The sequence below is a fragment of the Dermacentor andersoni genome, chromosome 5 (assembly GCF_023375885.2).
Source record: "Dermacentor andersoni chromosome 5, qqDerAnde1_hic_scaffold, whole genome shotgun sequence".
In the NCBI taxonomy this organism is placed as follows: Eukaryota; Metazoa; Arthropoda; class Arachnida; order Ixodida; family Ixodidae; genus Dermacentor; species Dermacentor andersoni.
Window position 1 is genome coordinate 2363821 of NC_092818.1, and position 21043 is coordinate 2384863.

At 47.0% G+C, this 21043-nt stretch overlaps 1 protein-coding gene across 1 annotated transcript in view; it reads right to left on the reverse strand.

Annotated features, from left to right (window-relative positions):
• The window catches only part of LOC126529900 (uncharacterized), a 603581-nt gene that overhangs the window by 289284 nt on the left and 293254 nt on the right, over nt 1-21043 (reverse strand). Inside the window, exon 2 of the mRNA XM_050177355.3 lies at nt 7512-7660. Within this exon, the coding sequence (XP_050033312.1) occupies nt 7512-7660 (149 nt within the window). The remainder of the gene's footprint in view (nt 1-7511; nt 7661-21043) is intronic.

A 21043-nucleotide genomic window follows, 5' to 3' on the forward strand; every position in this document is an offset into this window, starting at 1 on the left:
CTAATCGCAAACAATTCAATTATGGAATTTTCTTATCATTTTTTAATTTGTGCCAATATTTCCATTTTACTGAGTTCGTAACAGAGCCAACTCGAACACGTTCAACGAGTGCACATATGCTCGACCTCGTCGCAACTGCTTCTGTAACTGACCCCTGTTTTATGCGAAGCATATTACTAGAGCTCAACTCAGCTCCTCAGGCGCGGCGGTGCCGCCTTCAATGACCTTTGACCCCATGCCATACCACGTGACATCGTGACGTCACGACAGAGGAGAAACGGGGCTCCAACTCGCGCCGTCGCTCGCGGCGTCGCCTTCAAGGCTGACCACGTGACACCGTGACGTCACGACAGAGGAGAAACGGGGCTCCAACTCGCGCCGTCGCTCGCGGCGTCGCGGCGGTATATAAGCAGCTGCGCTTGTTTCTAGGTGGCTTTGGCTCAACTCTTGCAAGATGGGCTGGGTGGGAGTCGAACCAGGGTCTCCGGAGTGTGAGACGGAGACGCTACCACTGAGCCACGAGTTCGATGCTTCAAAGCGGTACAAAAGCGCCTCTAGTGAATGCGGTGTTGCCTTAAAAACGAGCTGTTTCTAAGGCTCAAGCGTGCGTCGTTTGCTCAGGCGCACATTTCGTTGCCGCGCCGAACGCTGCGTTGCTCGACGCTCACCGCGTCCAATGCGGGGCGCGTAGTCGCTGCGCCGTAGCCCATTGTCTTACACCCCTTGGCGGGTCGACGGGAACGCTGTCGCGTTCCACTCTTGAAGGCGAAGCAGAGTAACGCAAAAGTTGTTTCTTCATCTAGCCGAACCAAATATAGCCAAGCAACAGCAGTTCATCAGGCTAAACAGTGGTTCAACAACTAAAATAAAGGCTAGTATGCTTCGCATCCTGGGCTTAACCTTAGCTAAGCCACAGCCATTTTTTCATAGTTAATTGTCTAATTTTGAACAAACAGGGTAGCTGTGGAATTTTTCTAGAAATATCCCAAGATATTTACGCACGCCTCCTGTACTTGATTACACAATGGCCTCTTGACCGCTGGTATTTCGACTAAATCAAATTCCTTTTGATATTCTATCAAAACCGCATAGGAAAGATGATTAATTGTATTCCGCAGATTTCCCAAATTACCTAATTACGTCATCAATAGTAGAATATGCCTTCCTGAAGCCAGCATGTTCTCTTGGCTGATTAAAGTGAAGTGTTGTTTGACACTATTTTAAATTATCCTAATTGATGAATATTTTATACGATAGTGAAAGCAAGCTCATGGGCCTACATTTCTTCAATTCTGTAACGTTAAGCGTAATGTCGGCAATCTTCCAGCTTTCTGGTTCAATTGAAGTCGTGAGGCATTGCGCATAAAGGGCCGCCAGTATCTCGAGCATAATATCTGCTCCATCTTTGCTAAAATTGACTTATATTCCATATTTTCCCGTCGCTTTTTTCCGGGACATGTCTTGCATGGGCCTTCTAACTTCATCGCTAGTTATAGAAGGAAGTCTGAATATCCTCTTCATCACTGCTTCCAATGTATGTTGTGTTGCTGCTCTGAGCACTGTACTGGTAAATGATCATGCAAATTGCTGATGAAATAACCCTGCTTATATTTAATTGCATACATCTTGCCATGTCCTATGCCAAGTTTTCTTCTCACTGTTCTTATGCGGTGACCATAACTGCGAATACCGCTTACTTCTTTCTCGTTTATCAGCTCTGATAATGCAACGAATTCTATCAGATCTCTTGATTTAGACCCTTTTATGAGTCGTCGCTTTTTTATTAGGTTCTTTCTTATTTGCGAAAGCTTAGTTAATGGTTGACTTCATGCCCTACCTCCCACTTCAATTGCTGCTTCTGAAATCACCCTAGTTAACGGTTTCATTCATTACCTCCATGTTATGTTGATGTGCTGTGTCTTACCAGTGCTCACGTACGGGGCAGAAACCTGGAGGCTTACGAAAAGGGTTCTACTTAAATTTAGGACGACACAACGAGCTATGGAAAGAAGAATGATAGGTGTAACGTTAAGGGATAAGAAAAGAGCAGATTGGGTGAGTGAACAAAAGCGAGTTAATGATATCTTAGTTGAAATCAAGAAAAAGAAATGGGAATAGGCAGGACACGTAATGAGGAGGGAAGATAACCGATGGTCATTAAGAGTTACGGAATGGATTCCAAGGGAAGGGAAGCGTAGCAGAGGGCGGCAGAAAGTTAGGTGGGCGGATGAGATTAAGAAGTTTGCAGGGACAACATGGCCACAATTAGTACATGACCGGGGTAGTTGGAGAAGATGGGAGAGGCCTTTGCCCTGCAGTGGGCGTAACAAGACTACTGCTGCTGATGGTGATGTTGTTGATGTTCCTGTTTTAAAGCTACATATTTATTTGCGAGCACCAGTCTCATAAGGGTATTTGTAAGCGTATGATACACAGACAAGGGAGTGGACGCACACAACATTAAACTTACGCCTGAAGTTTGTTTTCCTGAGCTCCGCTACAAATGCACATGATCAGGAAAAAGTTGGAAAGACAGACAGGTGAGGAACTAAATGGTGATCAGCCGCAGGCACGTCACGATTATTTCTGGATAAGAATTCGCGCTTCTTGCTAGACAAGAGCGATGCGACGCTTACGCACTTGTCGTCCCTTTTCGAAACATTGTGGGCTTCGATCATTTCTCCATTAAGGCTGTCTGCCTTTTGCGATTTCACACGCTTTACCAAACGGAAGCCGGCAGCCACAGTCGCGACAATGCACACCAAGGTGCGCACTGGCAACGGTTCGTCGTCATATGTGTGTTCACGAACACGTTCGTTCAGGCACCACCCGGTTAGCCTGAAATTCTCTTTATGACTGTACAAACTTTATCAATATATAACGCATGAGACGGCGACCTTCTCGCCCCCGATAGAAAATACCTCCGTAATATAGATCCAATTAGCCCAGCGATCAGACTTGGTGAAGAAGCTGTTCTTTCTTGACTAATTTTACTCTCTCTCTTCAATATAAGAGTAATTATAGACCTTGCTAACCTATGACCATTGCCCATTACACGGCCTAAAAGTTCTACATCCTGCACTATGCTGGGATTGGCAGAGAGTATGAAATCTATTTCATTTGTTGTTTCTCCAATAGGGCTTTTCCAGATCCCCTCCCTGTTACTGCACTTCCTGAAGAAGATATTCATTATTAGGTATCTGCGGATTGTGCGAATTCTCTCGTCTACTCTAATTTTCTGCTCATTACAGAGAATCACGGACGAGTTCCCGGGTACGGATAAGGAATTAGTACAAGCCCTTAAAAACAGATACATCGGGGAAGACACCAATACTAGCAGGAGTCCAATTAACTACACGGGTGTAAAAAACGAGAGCCTCTACGCCCCAATAACCAAGGGAGAGGTCCTTGCGGGAGCTCAGGCGACCAAAAGAAATACTACCCCTGGTGCAGACCAAATTACAAACGCAATGATTAGGAACCTCAGCGATAAGGCCATAGAGGCAGTGACAAACCATTTTAACGAACACTATTGGATCAAAGGGAAGATCCCTGATGAATGGAAAGAAGCCAAAATTATAATGATACCGAAATCCGGGAAAAAGCCATCCCTGCAGGCACTGAGACCCATATCTCTGACGTCGTGGATGGGGAAGCTTTTTGAACGGGTTACTCAAGCTCACCTTCAAAACTTCATAGAGGACGAGGGCCTATTCCCAACCACTATGGTGGGTTTCCGCAGTGGCCTGTCCACTCAGGACACATTCCTCCTATTACAAGGGGCAGTTCTGAGCTCCGTACCCAAAGGAGGAGAACATTTAATACTAGCCCTTGATCTAAAAGGAGCGCTCGACAATATCTTGCATAAGGACATCCTATCCGAATTAAACAACATCGGATGCGGTGGAAACACCTTAAATTACATAAAGGCTTTCCTAACAGCGAGGAGTGCTACAATAAGCGTAGCACAAGTCACGTCGGAACCTTTTCAGATGCCAAACAAAGGTACCCCTCAAGGAGCCATCATCTCTCATCTGCTCTTCAATATCGCCATGAGAGGACTCGCGCGGGCCCTGGTTGATGTACCGCGGTTGAGATGCACCTTATATCCGGATGATATCGCTTTATGAGCAACGCGCGGATGCTTGGATAGCAAGGAGCAGGCACTCGAAGAGGCTGCAACAGCAATTCAAAATTTCGCCAGGGCCAGCGGGCTCAATTGTGCCCCAGATAAATACGAAATTATCAGGGTACATGAAAAAAAATACAGAAGTAATGGATACATAGACATACAAATTGAAGTAGTCAAAATAAAAGAGGTAACCATTGCAAGAATTCTGGATTACTGGGTTCAGAGTAACGGAAGAGTAGACCACACAATAAACATGTTAAAATCAGCGACAAAACAATTTGCCAAAATGATACAAAGAATAACGTATCACAAAAAAAGGAATGATGCAGGCGTATACAATTAGATTAGTACAGGCCCTTGTATTGAGTAAGGTAACGTACAGTCTACCTTTCCACACGCTAAACAAAAGTGAAGAAGCAAATATCGAGTCTATTATTAGGAGCCCCTACAGGGTGGCCGTAGGGCTACCGGTAGGCACACCAACCCAAAAACTATTAGTGCTCGAAATACATAGTATCTACTCCGAGCTAAAGACGGCGGTACTGACCGCGCAGAGAAGTCGTCTAGGCCAGGCGAGGGCGGGGAGAGAGATACTCACTAGGGTGGGCTTCCCACCCTAACCCCCTAACCTGGACGAGGTACTGGTGGCAATCTCGGATCCCGTCCGATGCAAGATCTCGGTCGCTCCCCTGCCCAAGAATATGGACCCAAACCAAAACAAAAAGCGGAGGAGAGAGTGAGATGGGTTCATAAACACCTAAAAAACAAAACAAATGTTTTGTATGTGGACGCTTCCAGGTTCAACTGCAGGTACAACTGCCGTAGCAACAGTAATTGGCAGCGACAGGAGAATGTTGACGAGCCTCCCTGTACACGTCCTCGATCGCCAAGGCGGAATGCTTTGCCGTTGCCCTGGCGATGAAAGAGCAAGAACGGAGGGGGGAACCACACACGATTATCATCTCGGACTCGCAAGATGCGCGCCGTTTCTTTTTGAACGGCCGCCTCCCGATAAAAGTTAAAAATTTCCCGGGCGGGATATTGACAAACAGATACAAGTTTATCTGGTGTCCGCGACACACAGGCCTGGAGGGAAAGGAGAGTGCGGACGCTTTTGCTCAAGGGCTCACGAACCGAGCAGAGCCTCGACAGCACTGCCAATCCCCCCAAACATCCCAGGAGGAGTGAATCGAGGAGGACAACGACCTATCCCGAATGGCCCCTCGCGAATTTCTTGCTCACCAGCGCGGCACGCGACCAAAATACAGCACCGCCCACAAATCATTAGAAGGGGAGTACGCCATAGACCTCCGCAGGATTCAAACGGGGGTCTTTCCAAAGCTACAAATATGAAACAAAATATTTCCAACGCTGTATGGGCACACCTGTCCGTGGTGTGGCGGCCCGCCATCGCTATATCACATTTCGTGGGGCTGCCAAAATAGACCACCAAATTTAAATACCTTTTTAGGGCAATTTTACTTATCGAACACTTTGGAGCAATGGGAGGCACAACTCGCCAGCTCTGACCCGGAGGTGCAGCTTGCGCTTTTGGATCACGTCAGGCAGGCGGCAGCAGCCAGTGGAGCCCTGGACTTGGGGCCCCACCCATCGAGCTCATAACCTTTCATCCCAACCCTTTCAATAAAGTTATTCGTCCTCCCCCTCCTCATCTACTATTCCTAGAATCGATGTCATAGTTGCCGATTGTTTTTCACCAGCCTACTTCTTCCCTACTCTTGCACTGAAATTGGAGCGTAAGCTTGTACTGCCTTTCACCTGTATCTCCCATTTAGCTTTATTTTGACGACTGCTACACTCTCATTATTGCTGTAGAATTTGTCAATGTTGCCCGCTATGTGCTTATGAATGAGAAATCCTACCCCATATTCTCTCTTATCTAGAAAGTCGATGTAACAGAGGACCATTAGTAAGGACGGTAGTACCAGTTCTTTTAAATGCACTAAGGGCGATGATATCCCAGGCGGTGCCTGATAATTCCTCAAGTAGTCCCGCTAAGCTAGCCTCACTCGTCAGGGTTCATGTGCGTTGACAAGTTCAGTTTCCAGTGGTGGCCTATCCGGATCTAAAGATACTTAGCACTCTCTGCCGCGGCGCAGGCATCACTGCCGCCTTGGCCAGATGCTTCGCAGCCGCTCAGTATTGAATGCCACGGGTTTATTTCAGGAGTCATCCGGCAGGTAGTGACCAACTACTACACCAGGGAAACCAATTCCTGTTTGGTAAAAGAGTGTCTTTTGTTGAAGCTTAGTTTGGTTGCACTGGTAATATTATAGCTCCACTGGCTCTCGGCATATTTTGCCGATATCAGACACCAATCCAAGCTTTAAAAATGTAGTGGCCTGGACGAGGATTTGGACAAATGACCTTGAGATTAGAAGCCCGGTGTTCTAACTCTGCTACGCGCTACCACTTCTGTTGCACATACTCAGTGACTAGACAAAAAGAAAGGAAGTTTACAATAGCAGAGTCTAGGGTCAGTTGGCAATGCAGGTTTGACCACAGTGAATCGTCATAGACGGGGAAAGAAAGGCGAGACAGACGGAACAAGCACTTGTCTCGTCAATCTTACATTCTACCCAGTCTATCGCAATTCACCGTAGTAAAATAGGTTAAATGAAAGATTCCGTGAAATATATTTAACCATACCGCTATCACATCGGCGTGCCCTGGAGACGTCTGTAAGTGGACATTGAATGCTCAGGTATTGTGTGCGGACCAATATTTTTTGTTACTAAGCGCATACTTGATCGGCATATAAGAATACCAATATATAGCCATATAAGCCACTTCACGGTTTCCTTTAAAAACACTTTATATATATATATATATATATATATATATATATATATATATATATATATATATATATTCTAGTGACTAACCCAGAGGGCCGCCACACCAAATCGGCAAGGAAGACGGTTTCGTCAATGACAAGTCTGTGTGTTGCACAGCAGTGCGCGAAACTTTAAAAAAATTCTTCTGAATTTGGCTGTACCACAAGATGGATGAGGTTTCTCCCCACTTTTGCGAAGTGCCATAAGCGCGCCTTCTTTCATTCATTATATCCATGCTGTCCGCTCCAAAAAATATTGCTACTAATTAATGCTTCTCCTCTATCAGCCTTGTCTTCGGTTGTGCACTTGCTGATACGTTAAATTATGAAGACAGCTGACCACCAACACAGTTTGTCTGTCTGTCTGCCTGTCGGTCTGGCGATAACAGCGTCGGTATTGATCAATTGGCCCTTTGCGTGATCCACATCTATGCCGCTCACACAAGATAGGAAGTGTAGCTTTCTTGTACACGCGTAGCTTCAAAGACTATGCTATAGCAAAGATCTTTGCAAAACTCTCACCATCGAGGCTGGCACTTGTTACACTGGCTTGCAGGGGTAGCAGGCTGGCCTCGAGCACGGTGGCGATTCGGTTGTGCGAGAGGTCGAGCACGCGAAGCGCTGGCAGCTCCTCGCCGAAGTCGACAGGCAGCGTCGTCAGATGGTTCCGGCTGCGCACGGGTACCATAAACATAAACACGTTGAAGGATCGACATTTGGGCGACTAGGTACTGGCTGAACATCTTGAACATTTTGAACATTATGACGTAGGGAAACACCAGGTACAACAGAACCGGCATGGATCAGCCAATTTTTAACTATTTTATTTTCAGTAGAATACAGACTCTTAGGGTGTCCCAACTAACGTTAGCGAAGGTGTTCACCAATACAAGCAGGTTAAGAAACATGTTGCAAGATACTATTTCAAGACTTCAATGTGTTCGGTCGAGCGAATACCATAGGAGTTACAATTGTATCTTGCATCGTTTTTCGAAATATTTTCAACAGCTTAGTTAACGTTAGCGGGGACACACGGGTATATAGAGGTATACAGAACATGTCCTTTCCCATGTTCGCCTTTCCATGTTGGTTCTTCATTTCGTGGTTATTATGAAATAGCTCATCGGTATCGCTTGAGGCGTCGCGCGCTTCCACCACCGGCCAAGCAACTCGACAAAACGCAAGCGGTAGCGTTTCGGCGACTTCAGACAAATACATACCCACACCCAAAATACATTAACAAAATCACAGGGGGCAGGGAAAGCGACAAATGTAGGCTATGTTCAGAAACAGGAACACTAACACACATAATGTGGGAATGCACCTCGCTCCCGTTCTCTCATACCCCCGTCAGCAGCGAGACTGACTGGACAGCCTGGCTCAGTTCCGGGGACGTCGACCGACAACTTGAACTGGTGGACTGGGCGGAAAAGGCCAAGCAGGCCCAGGGCCTTACTTGAGCCCTAACCCTCAGCCACGTCCCTCTTTCCCCTTCCCCCTTTTAATAAAGTTTATCCCCACCACCACCTACTGCACTCTAATACTGGTACAAAATTGGATGATCCATCTTTGAGAGGAACTGGTCATAATACGAAAGTGAAACGTGCAGTCTAAGAAACCGTACAAATACATGCATATAAATGTCCGATCTTATTCATTACAGCCTATTGAATAAGGTCATTTGCATATAACTCATACATCTAATTAGCCGATATGAAACATATATGATCCCATAGAAAATCCCGTTTTTCGCCTATTGCATAGTATGTTATTGAATATGGGAGTTATGGGGATTACGGGTTTCTTTCAGTGGAGCAGTATCGATAGAAGGGTGAATCAGTGACAGCGATAACAAACATGGAAGGCGTGTGCTGCTACGTGGCGTAAACACCACCTCTGAGCCTACCGGGTGTCATAGCTTCGGACACGACGCTATGCTAAATGTGTATGTGGCGAAAAAGCGTCGTTAGGCCTTACTCACACCGCCGTCAAACGTTCCGCCTCGTCACTGTCACGTGAAAAATAAGTACAACAGGCGCGACTGAGAAGTGTACTAATCGGCAACGGCGGCGTTGACGTTGACAGCAGCATTGTTTTCTGTTATCATACAGGAACATGTGAGGCTTGGCTAACTCAATACCCGATTGGACGTTGAAACGCCCTTCGTCATTGTCCATGTCGCACATTTCAGCACCACCGAAACGCACAGCTCAATATTCGATGTGCCACGCGTGGAACGCAGATATAAACAAAGCAGCAGCCGCTGCTGTTGCCAGCTTCAGCTTTGTAAAATGGCTGTTTTTGGCGACGAATTCTTAATTTCTGATTGGTCCCTTTCATAGCGGCGGGGCTCCGTCACCGTGATGATGACGGAAACGTAAAACGCCGGCGACCCGTCTGTGAGGAGAAAACAATTCGGAAACCCTCTCCCTTGAAGAAAACCGGTGTTGTGATGGTGACGCAACGGAACGTTTGACGGTGGTGTGTACGATTGTGTGCATCCAAAGAATGAATGTGGGGTGTTTGGTGGCGCAAGGGCCAGGTACGTGTGCATACAACTGTACATGCCTATCGCTATGCAGTACACGTTAGCACGAAGATGACATTTGTACTCCGGCGAAGAAATTGTAAAACAGAGAAGCATGGGCGATCATGAAGTCAATAGAACGTAGCACAATTTCCACCTGGCGTTAGATGCTACGAGGAAAGTGCTGTGGAAACATGGCCTCTCCTGGAGATAGTGCATTCTAATATGGCGCCTCAAAACGCGAGCTGTCCCAACGAAAAAAGAGGAGAAAGTAACGCGGGAGGTGCCTCAAAGAGCTGGCTGGCTTTCCAGCACGAGTAGTATGCGTGCGATCGTGTCGTAAAATGCTTTGTTCAACAGAAAAACAATAAAGCAAAAAACACTATCTTGGCGTATTTGTTACATGGCTGTGTTTGACATCAAAGGCTCAATTTCTCGATCGGTATAACATTATTTCGACCTAGTGCAGCGGTGCACTAGGTCGAATTTTCCACCGGATTAAAGAAAAATCCGCGTGTTGATAAAATTGCATAAACAGGCCTGGACTGTGGCCTGATCCCGGTGACCAGAACCGGTAACGCACTCCCTCACTAGAGTGGGATTGGCCACCCTGGTGCAGTACTTGGCCACGACCTCCTATATGAACACAACGATCAAATCCCAGCCCTCAGTTCCCAGCAGCTGCGAAGCGACTGACCACGGCGGCGGTCAGACCTGCGACGCAGCAGAGGGTGCTAAGAATCCCTCGCTCCGGACAGGCCGCCATTGCAATATGAACCTGGCAACGTTTAGCGCTAGAACGTTATCTAGTGAGGAGAGTCTAGCAGTGCTATTGGAGTAATTAGAGGGCAGTAAATAGGATATTGTCACGTGGTAGTGACGGTGAAGAAAGCAGCAATACGGTGGAATACAACACTAGCTTTTATTGGGCGAACCTGTGCCCACAAAACAGGCTACACTTATAGCACAACGATAGCGGCGAACACGGTCGGCGATCGTCGGAAATCTGATCAGCGGGTCAAGCGCGTCGGCTTTTAAAGAACAGTCGTCGAATGTTCCAGACTAATCGTTCGGACCCGCGTGCCTTCCACAAAGTTCTACACCATTCGCGTCAAGTGATGAAATTAGATAACATAAGGTTCGGCGACAACAGACAGCGGATAGAAGCATCGATAACTTCCCAAAACTTCGGATACATGCAGGCGCATCCCGCGCTGTGCGATTACATTTGTTAGGCGGCGAAACGTGGTCGCCCGATAAAGATAAGTACACGTGTCAATACCCCCCTCTTAAAAAGCATCGTCCCGATGCTACAAATATAAGAGAGTGAAACACAAAAGGACACTTATTAAACATAAGTAACAAAACAACAAAAAGAAACGAAAAGTCCAAAGGTCAGTTACGCGAAGCCACAAAGTTCATTAACGCTGGTAGTACGGCTTGAGTCGCACAACGTGGACTATTTCAGGTCGTGAGCGGCGCCGCTGTGATAGCGAAATGCCGTCTGGCACGACCTCATAGTCCAGTGCGCCAATACGTCGGATGATCTTGTTCGGTCCGAAATAGCGACGCAAAAGCTTCTCGCTCAGTCCTCGTCGGCGTATAGGGGTGCAAACCCAAACACGGTCACCGGGCTAGTACTCGACGAAGCGTCGTCGGAGGTTGTAGTGTCGGCTGTCGGTCCTCTGCTGGTTCTTGATTCGCAGGCGGGCGAGCTGTCGTCACTGTGTCCTTGTCAAGTGTGCGCGCTAACTATTTTACTATGAATTCGTACCAACTCACCCAACTATCAGTTCTGCTGCAGTTCGAATCTTATACCCATCCCTTATGTAACACCCCTGAAATCTCCTACCTCATGGTAGGAGGAGGTAGGAGAAATCTCCTCCTCCGATATCTCCTGCCTCATGGAAATCTCATGGCTCCTACCCCGATGGTCCATTTCTCGATTCAACTTCCGTCGCACAGCTCCCGCCAGTCTACCCAACGCCATCTTCAACGTAATCACTTCTGCCTGCGAATTTAAACAGCTGGCACTCTGGCACGCTCTTCAGTGGGCACGGGACCAGCGTTGGCAGCGTTGTGCTTAATCGGCACGTTTTTGCGATGCAGGCGGTGTTATCGCTATCCCTTGCTTGGCTCTCGTCAGCTCCCGAATCCCGGACTAGCCTTACCTCACCGTTGCCGAGCTTCGACTACAACCATGGCTCCTACCTCGATGGTCCATTTCTGAATTCAACTTCCGTCGCACAGCTCCCGCCAGTCTACCCAGCGCCATCTTCAACGTAATCACTTCTGCCTGCGAATTTAAACAGCTGCCACTCTGGCACGCTCTTCAGTGGGCACGGGACCAGCGTTGGCAGCGTTGTGCTTAATCGGCACGTTTTTGCGATGCAGGCGGTGTTATCGCTATCCCTTGCTTGGCTCTCGTCAGCTCCCGAATCCCGGACTAGCCTTACCTCACCGTTGCCGAGCTTCGACTACAACCATGGCTCCTAACCCGATGGTCCATTTCTCGATTCAACTTCCGTCGCACAGCTCCCGCCAGTCTACCCAGCGCCATCTTCAACGTAATCACTTCTGCCTGCGAATTTAAACAGCTGGCACTCTGGCACGCTCTTCAGTGGGCACGGGACCAGCGTTGGCAGCGTTGTGCTTAATCGGCACGTTTTTGCGATGCAGGCGGTGTTATCGCTATCCCTTGCTTGGCTCTCGTCAGCTCCCGAATCCCGGACTAGCCTTACCTCACCGTTGCCGAGCTTCGACTACAACCATGGCTCCTACCCCGATGGTCCATTTCTGGATTCAACTTCCGTCGCACAGCTCCCGCCAGTCTACCCAGCGCCATCTTCAACGTAATCACTTCTGCCTGCGAATTTAAACAGCTGGCACTCTGGCACGCTCTTCAGTGGGCACGGGACCAGCGTTGGCAGCGTTGTGCTTAATCGGCACGTTTTTGCGATGCAGGTGCGTACACGGTTCTTGCTATACACTAAAGAAACTGATGAACTCTGCCTGATTGTCTTCCCGTGCCCACGGGTGTTGTGCGAGTCGTTGCTCCAGTGCTACGCAATGGCGATTTTATTATTGTTATGCGCTGGCGACATTGAATCTAACCCTGGACCTAACACACGTACTGTCGCCTTATCTGAACCCGCAGACCAAATGAAGATCGTGTTTAAACTGCTTAAGGACGTACACTCTCGTTCCCTACAGTCTTCGAAGTGTCAAACCGAACTTGTATCAGATGTCAAAACCATTACAAACGGACAGAAAAACATACAAACTGAGCTAGCAGGTATCAAGAAAGGCTTGACGATTTAGAAGAAAAATCAAAATCCCTTGACCGTTTTGACACTAACATAATACGCATGCAAGACAACGTAGATAGCCTCGCTGCTCAGAACAACTCCTTATTATCGCGTCTGGATGATGTGGAGGACAGGTCTCGTCGCAATAATTTAATATTTCATGGCCTACCTGACTCGAAAGAAACCTGGCAACAGACAGAAGAAAAACTAACCTCAGTACTTAACGCCGCTCTTGGCTCTTTTCCCAGCAATTCAATTCAGCGAGCTCACCGGCTCGGCACTTACCAAGCTAAGAAATGTCGCCCGGTAATTGCTAAATTTACTAACTACAAAGCGAAAGAATCAGTACTTTCATCACGCGCGCAGTTAAGACCTACCAACATTGCAGTTAATGAGGACTTTTCACCCGCAACTCGACTTGCCCGTAAAAAACTAATTGAGTTTGCTAAATCACAACCAGACTCGCCACAGTTTAAACTCAGCCACAAGAAACTGCTACTAAACAACAAATGCTACATGTACGATTCTAACTCCAATAGTATTCAGGAGATGCCAAGATGCAACGTCGGCCTAAACCAAGTTTCAGCTGCCTCGCAACATGATCCTACTTAGGGACAAGTGAGGGGTAGTGGGCATGCGCAAAATAATCAAGTCAGCATCCTTTATACTAACATCAGAAGTGTTCTGAAAAACCGTGACTCATTATCATCCGCAATTGGTCCGTGTTCAACCCATATCATCATTATCATCATCATCATCATCATCATCATCATCAGCCTGGTTACGCCCACTGCAGGGCAAAGGCCTCTCCCATACTTCTCCAACTGCCCCGGTCATGTACTAATTGTGGCCATGTTGACCCTCCAAACTTCCTAATCTCATCTGCCCACCTAACTTTCTGTCGCTCCTGCTACGCTTCCCTTCCCTCGGAATCCAGTCCGTAACCCTTAATGACCATCGGTTATCTTCCCTCCTCATTATATGTCCTGCCCATGCCCATTTCTTTTTCTTGATTTCAACTAAGATGTCATTAACGCGCGTTTGTTCCCTCACCCAATCTGCTCTTTTCTTATCTCTTAATGTTACACCTATCATTCTTCTTTCCATAGCTCGTTGCGTCGTCCTCAATTTAAGTAGAACCCTTTTCGTAAGCCTCCAGGTTTCTGCCCTGTACGTGAGTACTGGTAAGACACAGCTGTTATAAACTTTTCTCTTGAGGGATAATGGCAACCTGCTGTTCATGATCTCAGAATGCCTGCCAAACGCACCCCAGCCCATTCTTATTCTTCTGATTATTTCACTCTCATGATCCGGATCAGCAGTCACTACCTGTCCTAAGTAGATATATTCCCTTACCACTTCCAGTGCCTCGCTACCTATCGTAAACTGCTGTTCCCTTCCGAGACTGTTAAACATTACTTTAGTTTTCTGCAGATTACTTTTTAGTCCCACCTTTCTGCTCTGCCTCTCCAGGTCAGTGAGCATGCATTGCACTTGGTCCCCTGAGTTACTAAGCAAGGCAATATCATCAGCGAAGCGCAAGTTACTAAGGTATTCTCCATTTACTCTTATCCCCAATTCCTCCCAATCCAGGTCTCTGAATACCTCCTGTAAACATGCTGTGAATAGCATTGGAGAGATCGTATCTCCCTGCCTAACGCCTTTTATAGGGATTTTGTTGCTTTCTTTATGGAGGACTACAGTGGCTGTGGAGCCGCTATAGATATCTTTCAGTATTTTTACGTACGGCTCGTCTACACCCTGATTCCGCAATGCCACCATGACTGCTGAGGATTCGACTGAATCAAACGCTTTCTCATAATCAATGAAAGCTATATATAATGGTTGGTTATATTCCGCACATTTCTCTATCACCTGATTGATAGTGTGAATATGATCTATTGTTGAGTAGCCTTTACGGAATCCTGCCTGGTCCTTTCGCTGACGGAAGTCTAAGGTGTTCCTGATTCTATTTGCAATTACCTTAGTAAATACTTTGTAGGCAACGGACAGTAAGCTGATCGGTCTATAATTTTTCAAGTCTTTGGCGTCCCCTTTCTTATAGATTAGGATTATGTTAGCGTTCTTCCAAAATTCCGGTACGCTCGAGGTCATGAGGCATTGTGTATACAGGGTGGCCAGTTATTCTAGAACAATCTGCCCACCGTCATTCAACAAATCTGCTTTTACCTGATCCTCCCCACCTGCCTTCCCCCTTTGCATAGCTCCCAAGGCTTTCCTTACTTCTTCCGGCGTTACTTGTGGGATTTCGAATTCCTCTAGACTATTCTCTCTTCCATTATCATCGTGGGTTCCACTCGTACTGTATAAATCTCTATAGAACTCCTCAGCCACTTGAACTATCTCATCCATATTAGTAATGATATTGCTGGCTTTGTCTGTTAACGCATACAACTGATTCTTGCCAATTCCTAGTTTCTTCTTCTCTTCTTTTAGGCTTCCTCCGTTCCTGAGAGCTTGTTCAATTCTATCCATATTATACTTCCTTATGTCAGCTGTCTTACGCTTGTTGATTAACTTCGAAAGTTCTGCCAGTTCTATTCTAGCTGTAGGGTTAGAGGCTTTCATACATTGGCGTTTCTTAATCAGATCTTTCGTCTCCTGCGATAGCTTACTGGTATCCTGTCTAACAGAGTTACCGCCGACTTCTATTGCACACTCCTTAATGATGCCCACAAGATTGTCGTTCACTGCTTCAACACTAAGGTCCTCTTCCTGAGTTAAAGCCGAATACCTGTTCTGTAGCTTGATCTGGAATTCCTCTATTTTCCCTCTTACCGCTAACTCATTGATCGGCTTCTTATGTACCAGTTTCTTCCGTTCCCTCCTCAAGTCTAGGCTAATTCGAGTTCTTACCATCCTGTGGTCACTGCAGCGCACCTTACCGAGCACGTCCACATCTTGTATTTTGCCAGGGTTGGCGCAGAGTATAAAGTCTATTTCATTTCTAGTCTCGCTGTTCGGGCTCCTCCACGTCCACTTTCGGCTATCCCGCTTGCGGAAGAAGGTATTCATTATCCGCACATTATTCTGTTCCGCAAACTCTACTAATAACTCTCCCCTGCTATTCCTAGCGCCTGTGCCGTATTGCCCCACTGCCTTGTCTCCAGCCTGCTTCTTGCCTACCTTGGCATTGAAATCGCCCATCAGTATAGTGTATTTTGTTTTCACTCTACCCATCGCCGATTCCACGTCTTCATAGAAGCTGTCGACTTCCTTGTGATCATGACTGGATGTAGGAGCGTAGACCTGTACAGCCTTCATATTGTACCTCTTATTAAGTTTCGGAACAAGACATGCCACCCTCTCGTTAATGCTATAGAATTCCTGTATGTTACCAGCTATATTCTTATTAATCAGGAATCCGACTTCTAGTTCTCGTCTCTCCGCTAAGCCCCGGTAGCACAGGACGTGCCCGCTTCTGAGCACTGTACATGCTTCTTTTGGCCTCCTAACTTCACTGAGCCCTATTATATCCCATTTACTGCCCTCTAATTCTTCCAATAGCACTGCTAGACTCGCCTCACTAGATAACGTTCTAGCGTTAAACGCTGCCAGGTTCATATTCCAATGGCGGCCTGTCCGGAGCCAGGGATTCTTAGAACCCTCTGCAGCGTCGCAGGTCTGACCGCCGCCGTGGTCAGTTGCTTCGCAGCTCCTGGGGACTGAGGGCCGGGGTTTGATTGTTGTGCTCATATAGGAGGTTGTGGCCAAGTACTGCACCAGGGTGGCCAATCCTGCTCTGGTGAGTGAGTGCGTTACCGGTTCTGGTCACCGGGATCAGGCCACACTCCAGGCCTGTTTATGCAATGTTATCAACACGCGGATTTTTTTTTTTATTCCGGTGGAAAAATTGCGCGGCACCGGGATTCATGTTGCTTAGCAGTACGCGAATGGCATTCATTAAAGGCCTAATAAGTGCTATCACTTGCTCATCTGTTTTCCGCGACTCCTCGGATACAGCACCTTGATGTACTGTACTAGAATCAGGAACACCTTAGACTTCCGTCAACCAAAGGACCAGGCAGGATTCCGTAAAGGCTACTCAACAATAGATCATATTCACACTATCAATCAGGTGATAGAGAAATGTGCGGAATATAACCAACCACTATATGTAGCTTTCATTGATTATGAGAAAGCGTTTGATTCAGTCGAAACCTCAGCAGTCATGGAGGCATTGCGGAATCAGGGTGTAGACGAGCCGTACGTAAAAATACTGAAAGATATCTATAGCGGCTCCACAGCCACTGTAGTCCTCCATAAAGAAAGCAACAAAATCCCTATAAAGAAAGGCGTCAGGCAGGGAGATACGATCTCTCCAATGCTATTCACAGCATGTTTACAGGAGGTATTCAGAGACCTGGATTGGGAAGAATTGGGGATAAGAGTAAATGGAGAATACCTTAGTAACTTGCGCTTCGCTGATGATATTGCCTTGCTTAGTAACTCAGGGGACCAACTGCAATGCATGCTCACTGACCTGGAGAGGCAGAGCAGAAGGGTGGGACTGAAAATTAATCTGCAGAAAACTAAAGTAATGTTTAACTGTCTCGGAAGGGAACAGCAGTTTACGATAGGTAGCGAGGCACTGGAAGTGGTAAGGGAATACATCTACTTAGGACAGGTAGTGACTGCTGATCCGGATCATGAGAGTGAAATAATCAGAAGAATAAGAATGGGCTGGGGTGCGTTTGGCAGGCATTCTGAGATCATGAACAGCAGGTTGCCATTATCCCTCAAGAGAAAAGTTTATAACAGCTGTGTCTTACCAGTACTCACGTACGGGGCAGAAACCTGGAGGCTTACGAAAAGGGTTCTACTTAAATTGAGGACGACGCAACGGGCTATGGAAAGAAGAATGATAGGTGTAACATTAAGGGATAAGAAAAGAGCAGATTGGGTGAGGGAACAAACGCGCGTTAATGACATCTTAGTTGAAATCAAGAAAAAGAAATGGGCATGGGCAGGACATGTAATGAGGAGGGAAGATAACCGATGGTCATTAAGGGTTACGGACTGCATTCCGAGGGAAGGGAAGCGTAGCAGGGGGCGACAGAAAGTTAGGTGGGCAGATGAGATTAGGAAGTTTGGAGGGTCAACATGGCCACAATTAGCACATGACCGGGGCAATTGGAGAAGTATGGGAGAGGCCTTTGCCCTGCAGTGGGCGTAACCAGGCTGATGATGATGATGATGATGATGATGTACTGCGGGCGGCTTCTTCTGCGGCTCTTCTGGCGCTCGTGGACGCGGAAGTGGCGGCCATTCCTTTGTGGAAAGAGATCTGTCAGTTTTCTCCCTTCCAACATCGGTGTTCAGAGTGCTGGAAACGTCCGCTGATGATGATGCTTGACGAGGTGACTTTTCCTGAAAGCTTGATGTTTTCCGCTGTGAAGACCTTCGTCGGTGACGTCGTCTTCGCCGTACTTTCACAGCGGCCTCTTTGTGGGTAGAGTTGTCTCTCACCATTTGTTTAAGAATGGTGATCTCTTTCTTGATCTGAGGACAGTCTTTGGAAGAGGCGCAGTGATCACCTTGACAGTTAGGACACTTCAACATGGTAGCGCTGCAGTTGTCTTCTGAGTGGGGTTCGGCACATTGAGGGCACACGGCCGAATTTCTGCAAACACCCTTCACATGTCCAATCTTCTGACAATTGAAGCATTGCATTGGTCTTGGAATAAATGGTCGGACCTGGTGGCGAATGTGGCCAACCTTCACGTAGGGTGGAAGGAAGTCGCCTTTGAAGGTTATCCTCACACAACGTGTGTTGCCGAGGCGAGCAACATGCACAATCACGTTGTGTTCGCTTGCTGGTTTTATGAGAATTGGGAGGTCTGCATTAGATATTTCATTGTCAATGTCATAGATGACTCCTGTTATTGTGGCACCATTCGTTGGCACGATGGATCGGACCTTGATGTATCCCAGCTGCGTTACATGTTGTAGTATGGTCAGTGCACTCGGGTTCATCACATCGATTGCCAGGATGTTTCGCCTAGTGTTTATCCTAACATCCTTGATCTCATTTGGCACGGTGTTTTCTAGATACACGGAGAGGGCTTGCCTGTTGAGGACGCGCAGGTTGTCGGTAGCGTTCTGTGGCACAAACAGGATGGAGTGAGGCCATCGCTGAGGAGTTGTTTTCACAGTGTTCGAGCTGGACGCCGAAGATGAGTTGATAATACTTAGTTTGGCCTTGCGGTACTGGACAAGTCGAAAGCTGTCTTCCGAGGACTCGTCACCTGATGCGCAGTACAGCTCTGTGTCCTCGCTACCACTCGACGTATTTCCTCGCTTTCTCGAACCGATGTCCGCGGGTGAACGGGAACCGGGAGGATCCTCGGGGTGTTGTACATCCATCACCGCGATGGAGGGGGCGGTAGACCCCACAGGGGCAGTAAGAAGTCCAGAAAAACACAGAGACGGGCAAGATGTGTTCCGCAAGAGAAGCACTTCGTCTTCTTCTTCTTGTATAATTAGCAAGTATTGTGTATAAGGTCATGATTTATTTCCTTCTTATTTATTGTATAACCCACTCTCCTCTCTAATGCCGGAAGGCCCTGAGGGTAAATAAATAAATACATAAAAAATAATAGATTACAGCAAATCTGTATATGGCTAGGGTTATATGCATTTTTGTTCTCCATGAACAAAAACTATCATCATCAACGGCTCTTGCCCCGATAAATATTCATGCTACCGTCATCAAGCAAAAAATGCAATGGCTCATAGCCCCGTAAGGCACAAGCTACAAACATTCATCAAAGTGAAGCCAAATGCGATTATATTCTTGCTAATCACGCATACAACATACAGAACAACATGCCGAAAACTGTCATCATCAATGGCTCGCACCCCTGTGAGCAATAGCTCATATCTCCGTAAGCAAGCAAACAATGCAATGACTTATAGTCCCATAAGGTTCATGGCTACTCAATTTGCGTGACTTAGCTGCGATGACACTACCCCTGCTTTTGTCGGTGATTTCAATGTGGATGTGTCAGTACCAAAAAGGCAGCGGTTTACGTGTTCCGTGTTGCGAACACAATGCTTGCAATTGCACACCGATCCGGCTCAACCGATCACCGGATCGGTGTGGCATCGCAAGGGCTATGTCTACAACAAGGAAAGCGCAAACCGCTGCCTTTTCGGTATCGACACATCCTCATTTAAATCGCCAACAACGACAACAGGGGTAGTGTCATCGCGATCCGGCCCAACCAACCACCCAGCGGCGTACGTGGAATGATCTGACATTATCAAAGATTGTGATTGCAGTTGCGAGTGAAATAATGACCACCGATCAAGAAAACAAATGAGTATGCGTACCTTTCGTCACCATGACGACCCATCAAGACCATAAATGAGTTCGTATCTTTGTTCGAAATTATGTTATCACCTCCGTGTCGTGTGATAAACAGCTTCGCTGGTCAACCACCTTCACAAAGTCGAATGGCTCATGAATTTCAAGATGAGCCACTGTCTTCTTCTGAGTAAAAATTCATTACGACAATTACGACAGTCCCTAATGCGAAATTTGAGCGGAGATGTATACGCGTTTTCATTTCGCAACATATTGGCTGGCGCGGACAATCTGTCTCGTGTGGCACGTTCCAAATGGAGCGAAGTGTGATGCGACTGCCTCGGTAATCGGGGGGCAGGTCATGCGCAGCCGCGGTTCACGGCAGCCGCCGCACACGGAGCTCCCGTGTCGTTTTCAGTAGACGGTCAAAGCGGGCGAGCAATATTTTACAGAACATACGGGCTAAGCCAGAGCCAATGAAGATGCCCTGCTTCTGTATGTACAGGCCATTTGCGAAATTAATTAGGGCAGCACCAAGATCACTTTTCGGCAGCTCGAGGACGTGTTTTTTACGGCGAAAACACATAAGGAAGGAATACCGTTCAGATGTATCGTCAGGGAAAGAGGGGCTTGGCAGAGCCATGTTAGTGGTTTCCTGCTAAGGAATCTTAATAGTTTAGATGTTGAAGACCCATTTTCTTGCAGGAACTCTCTTTATGTTGTTAAATTTTTGAATGACAATAAGTCTTCAGGTTATATCTTTTCTATTGACGTTGTTGATCTGTTCTATTCTATCCCACAGACCGAGTTGTTAGCCGCTGTACTGTCGTGCATTGAAAAGAATGAGCCGGTTTCCTTCCAGAACTCTGCCGGTGTTTCTTTCGCGAAT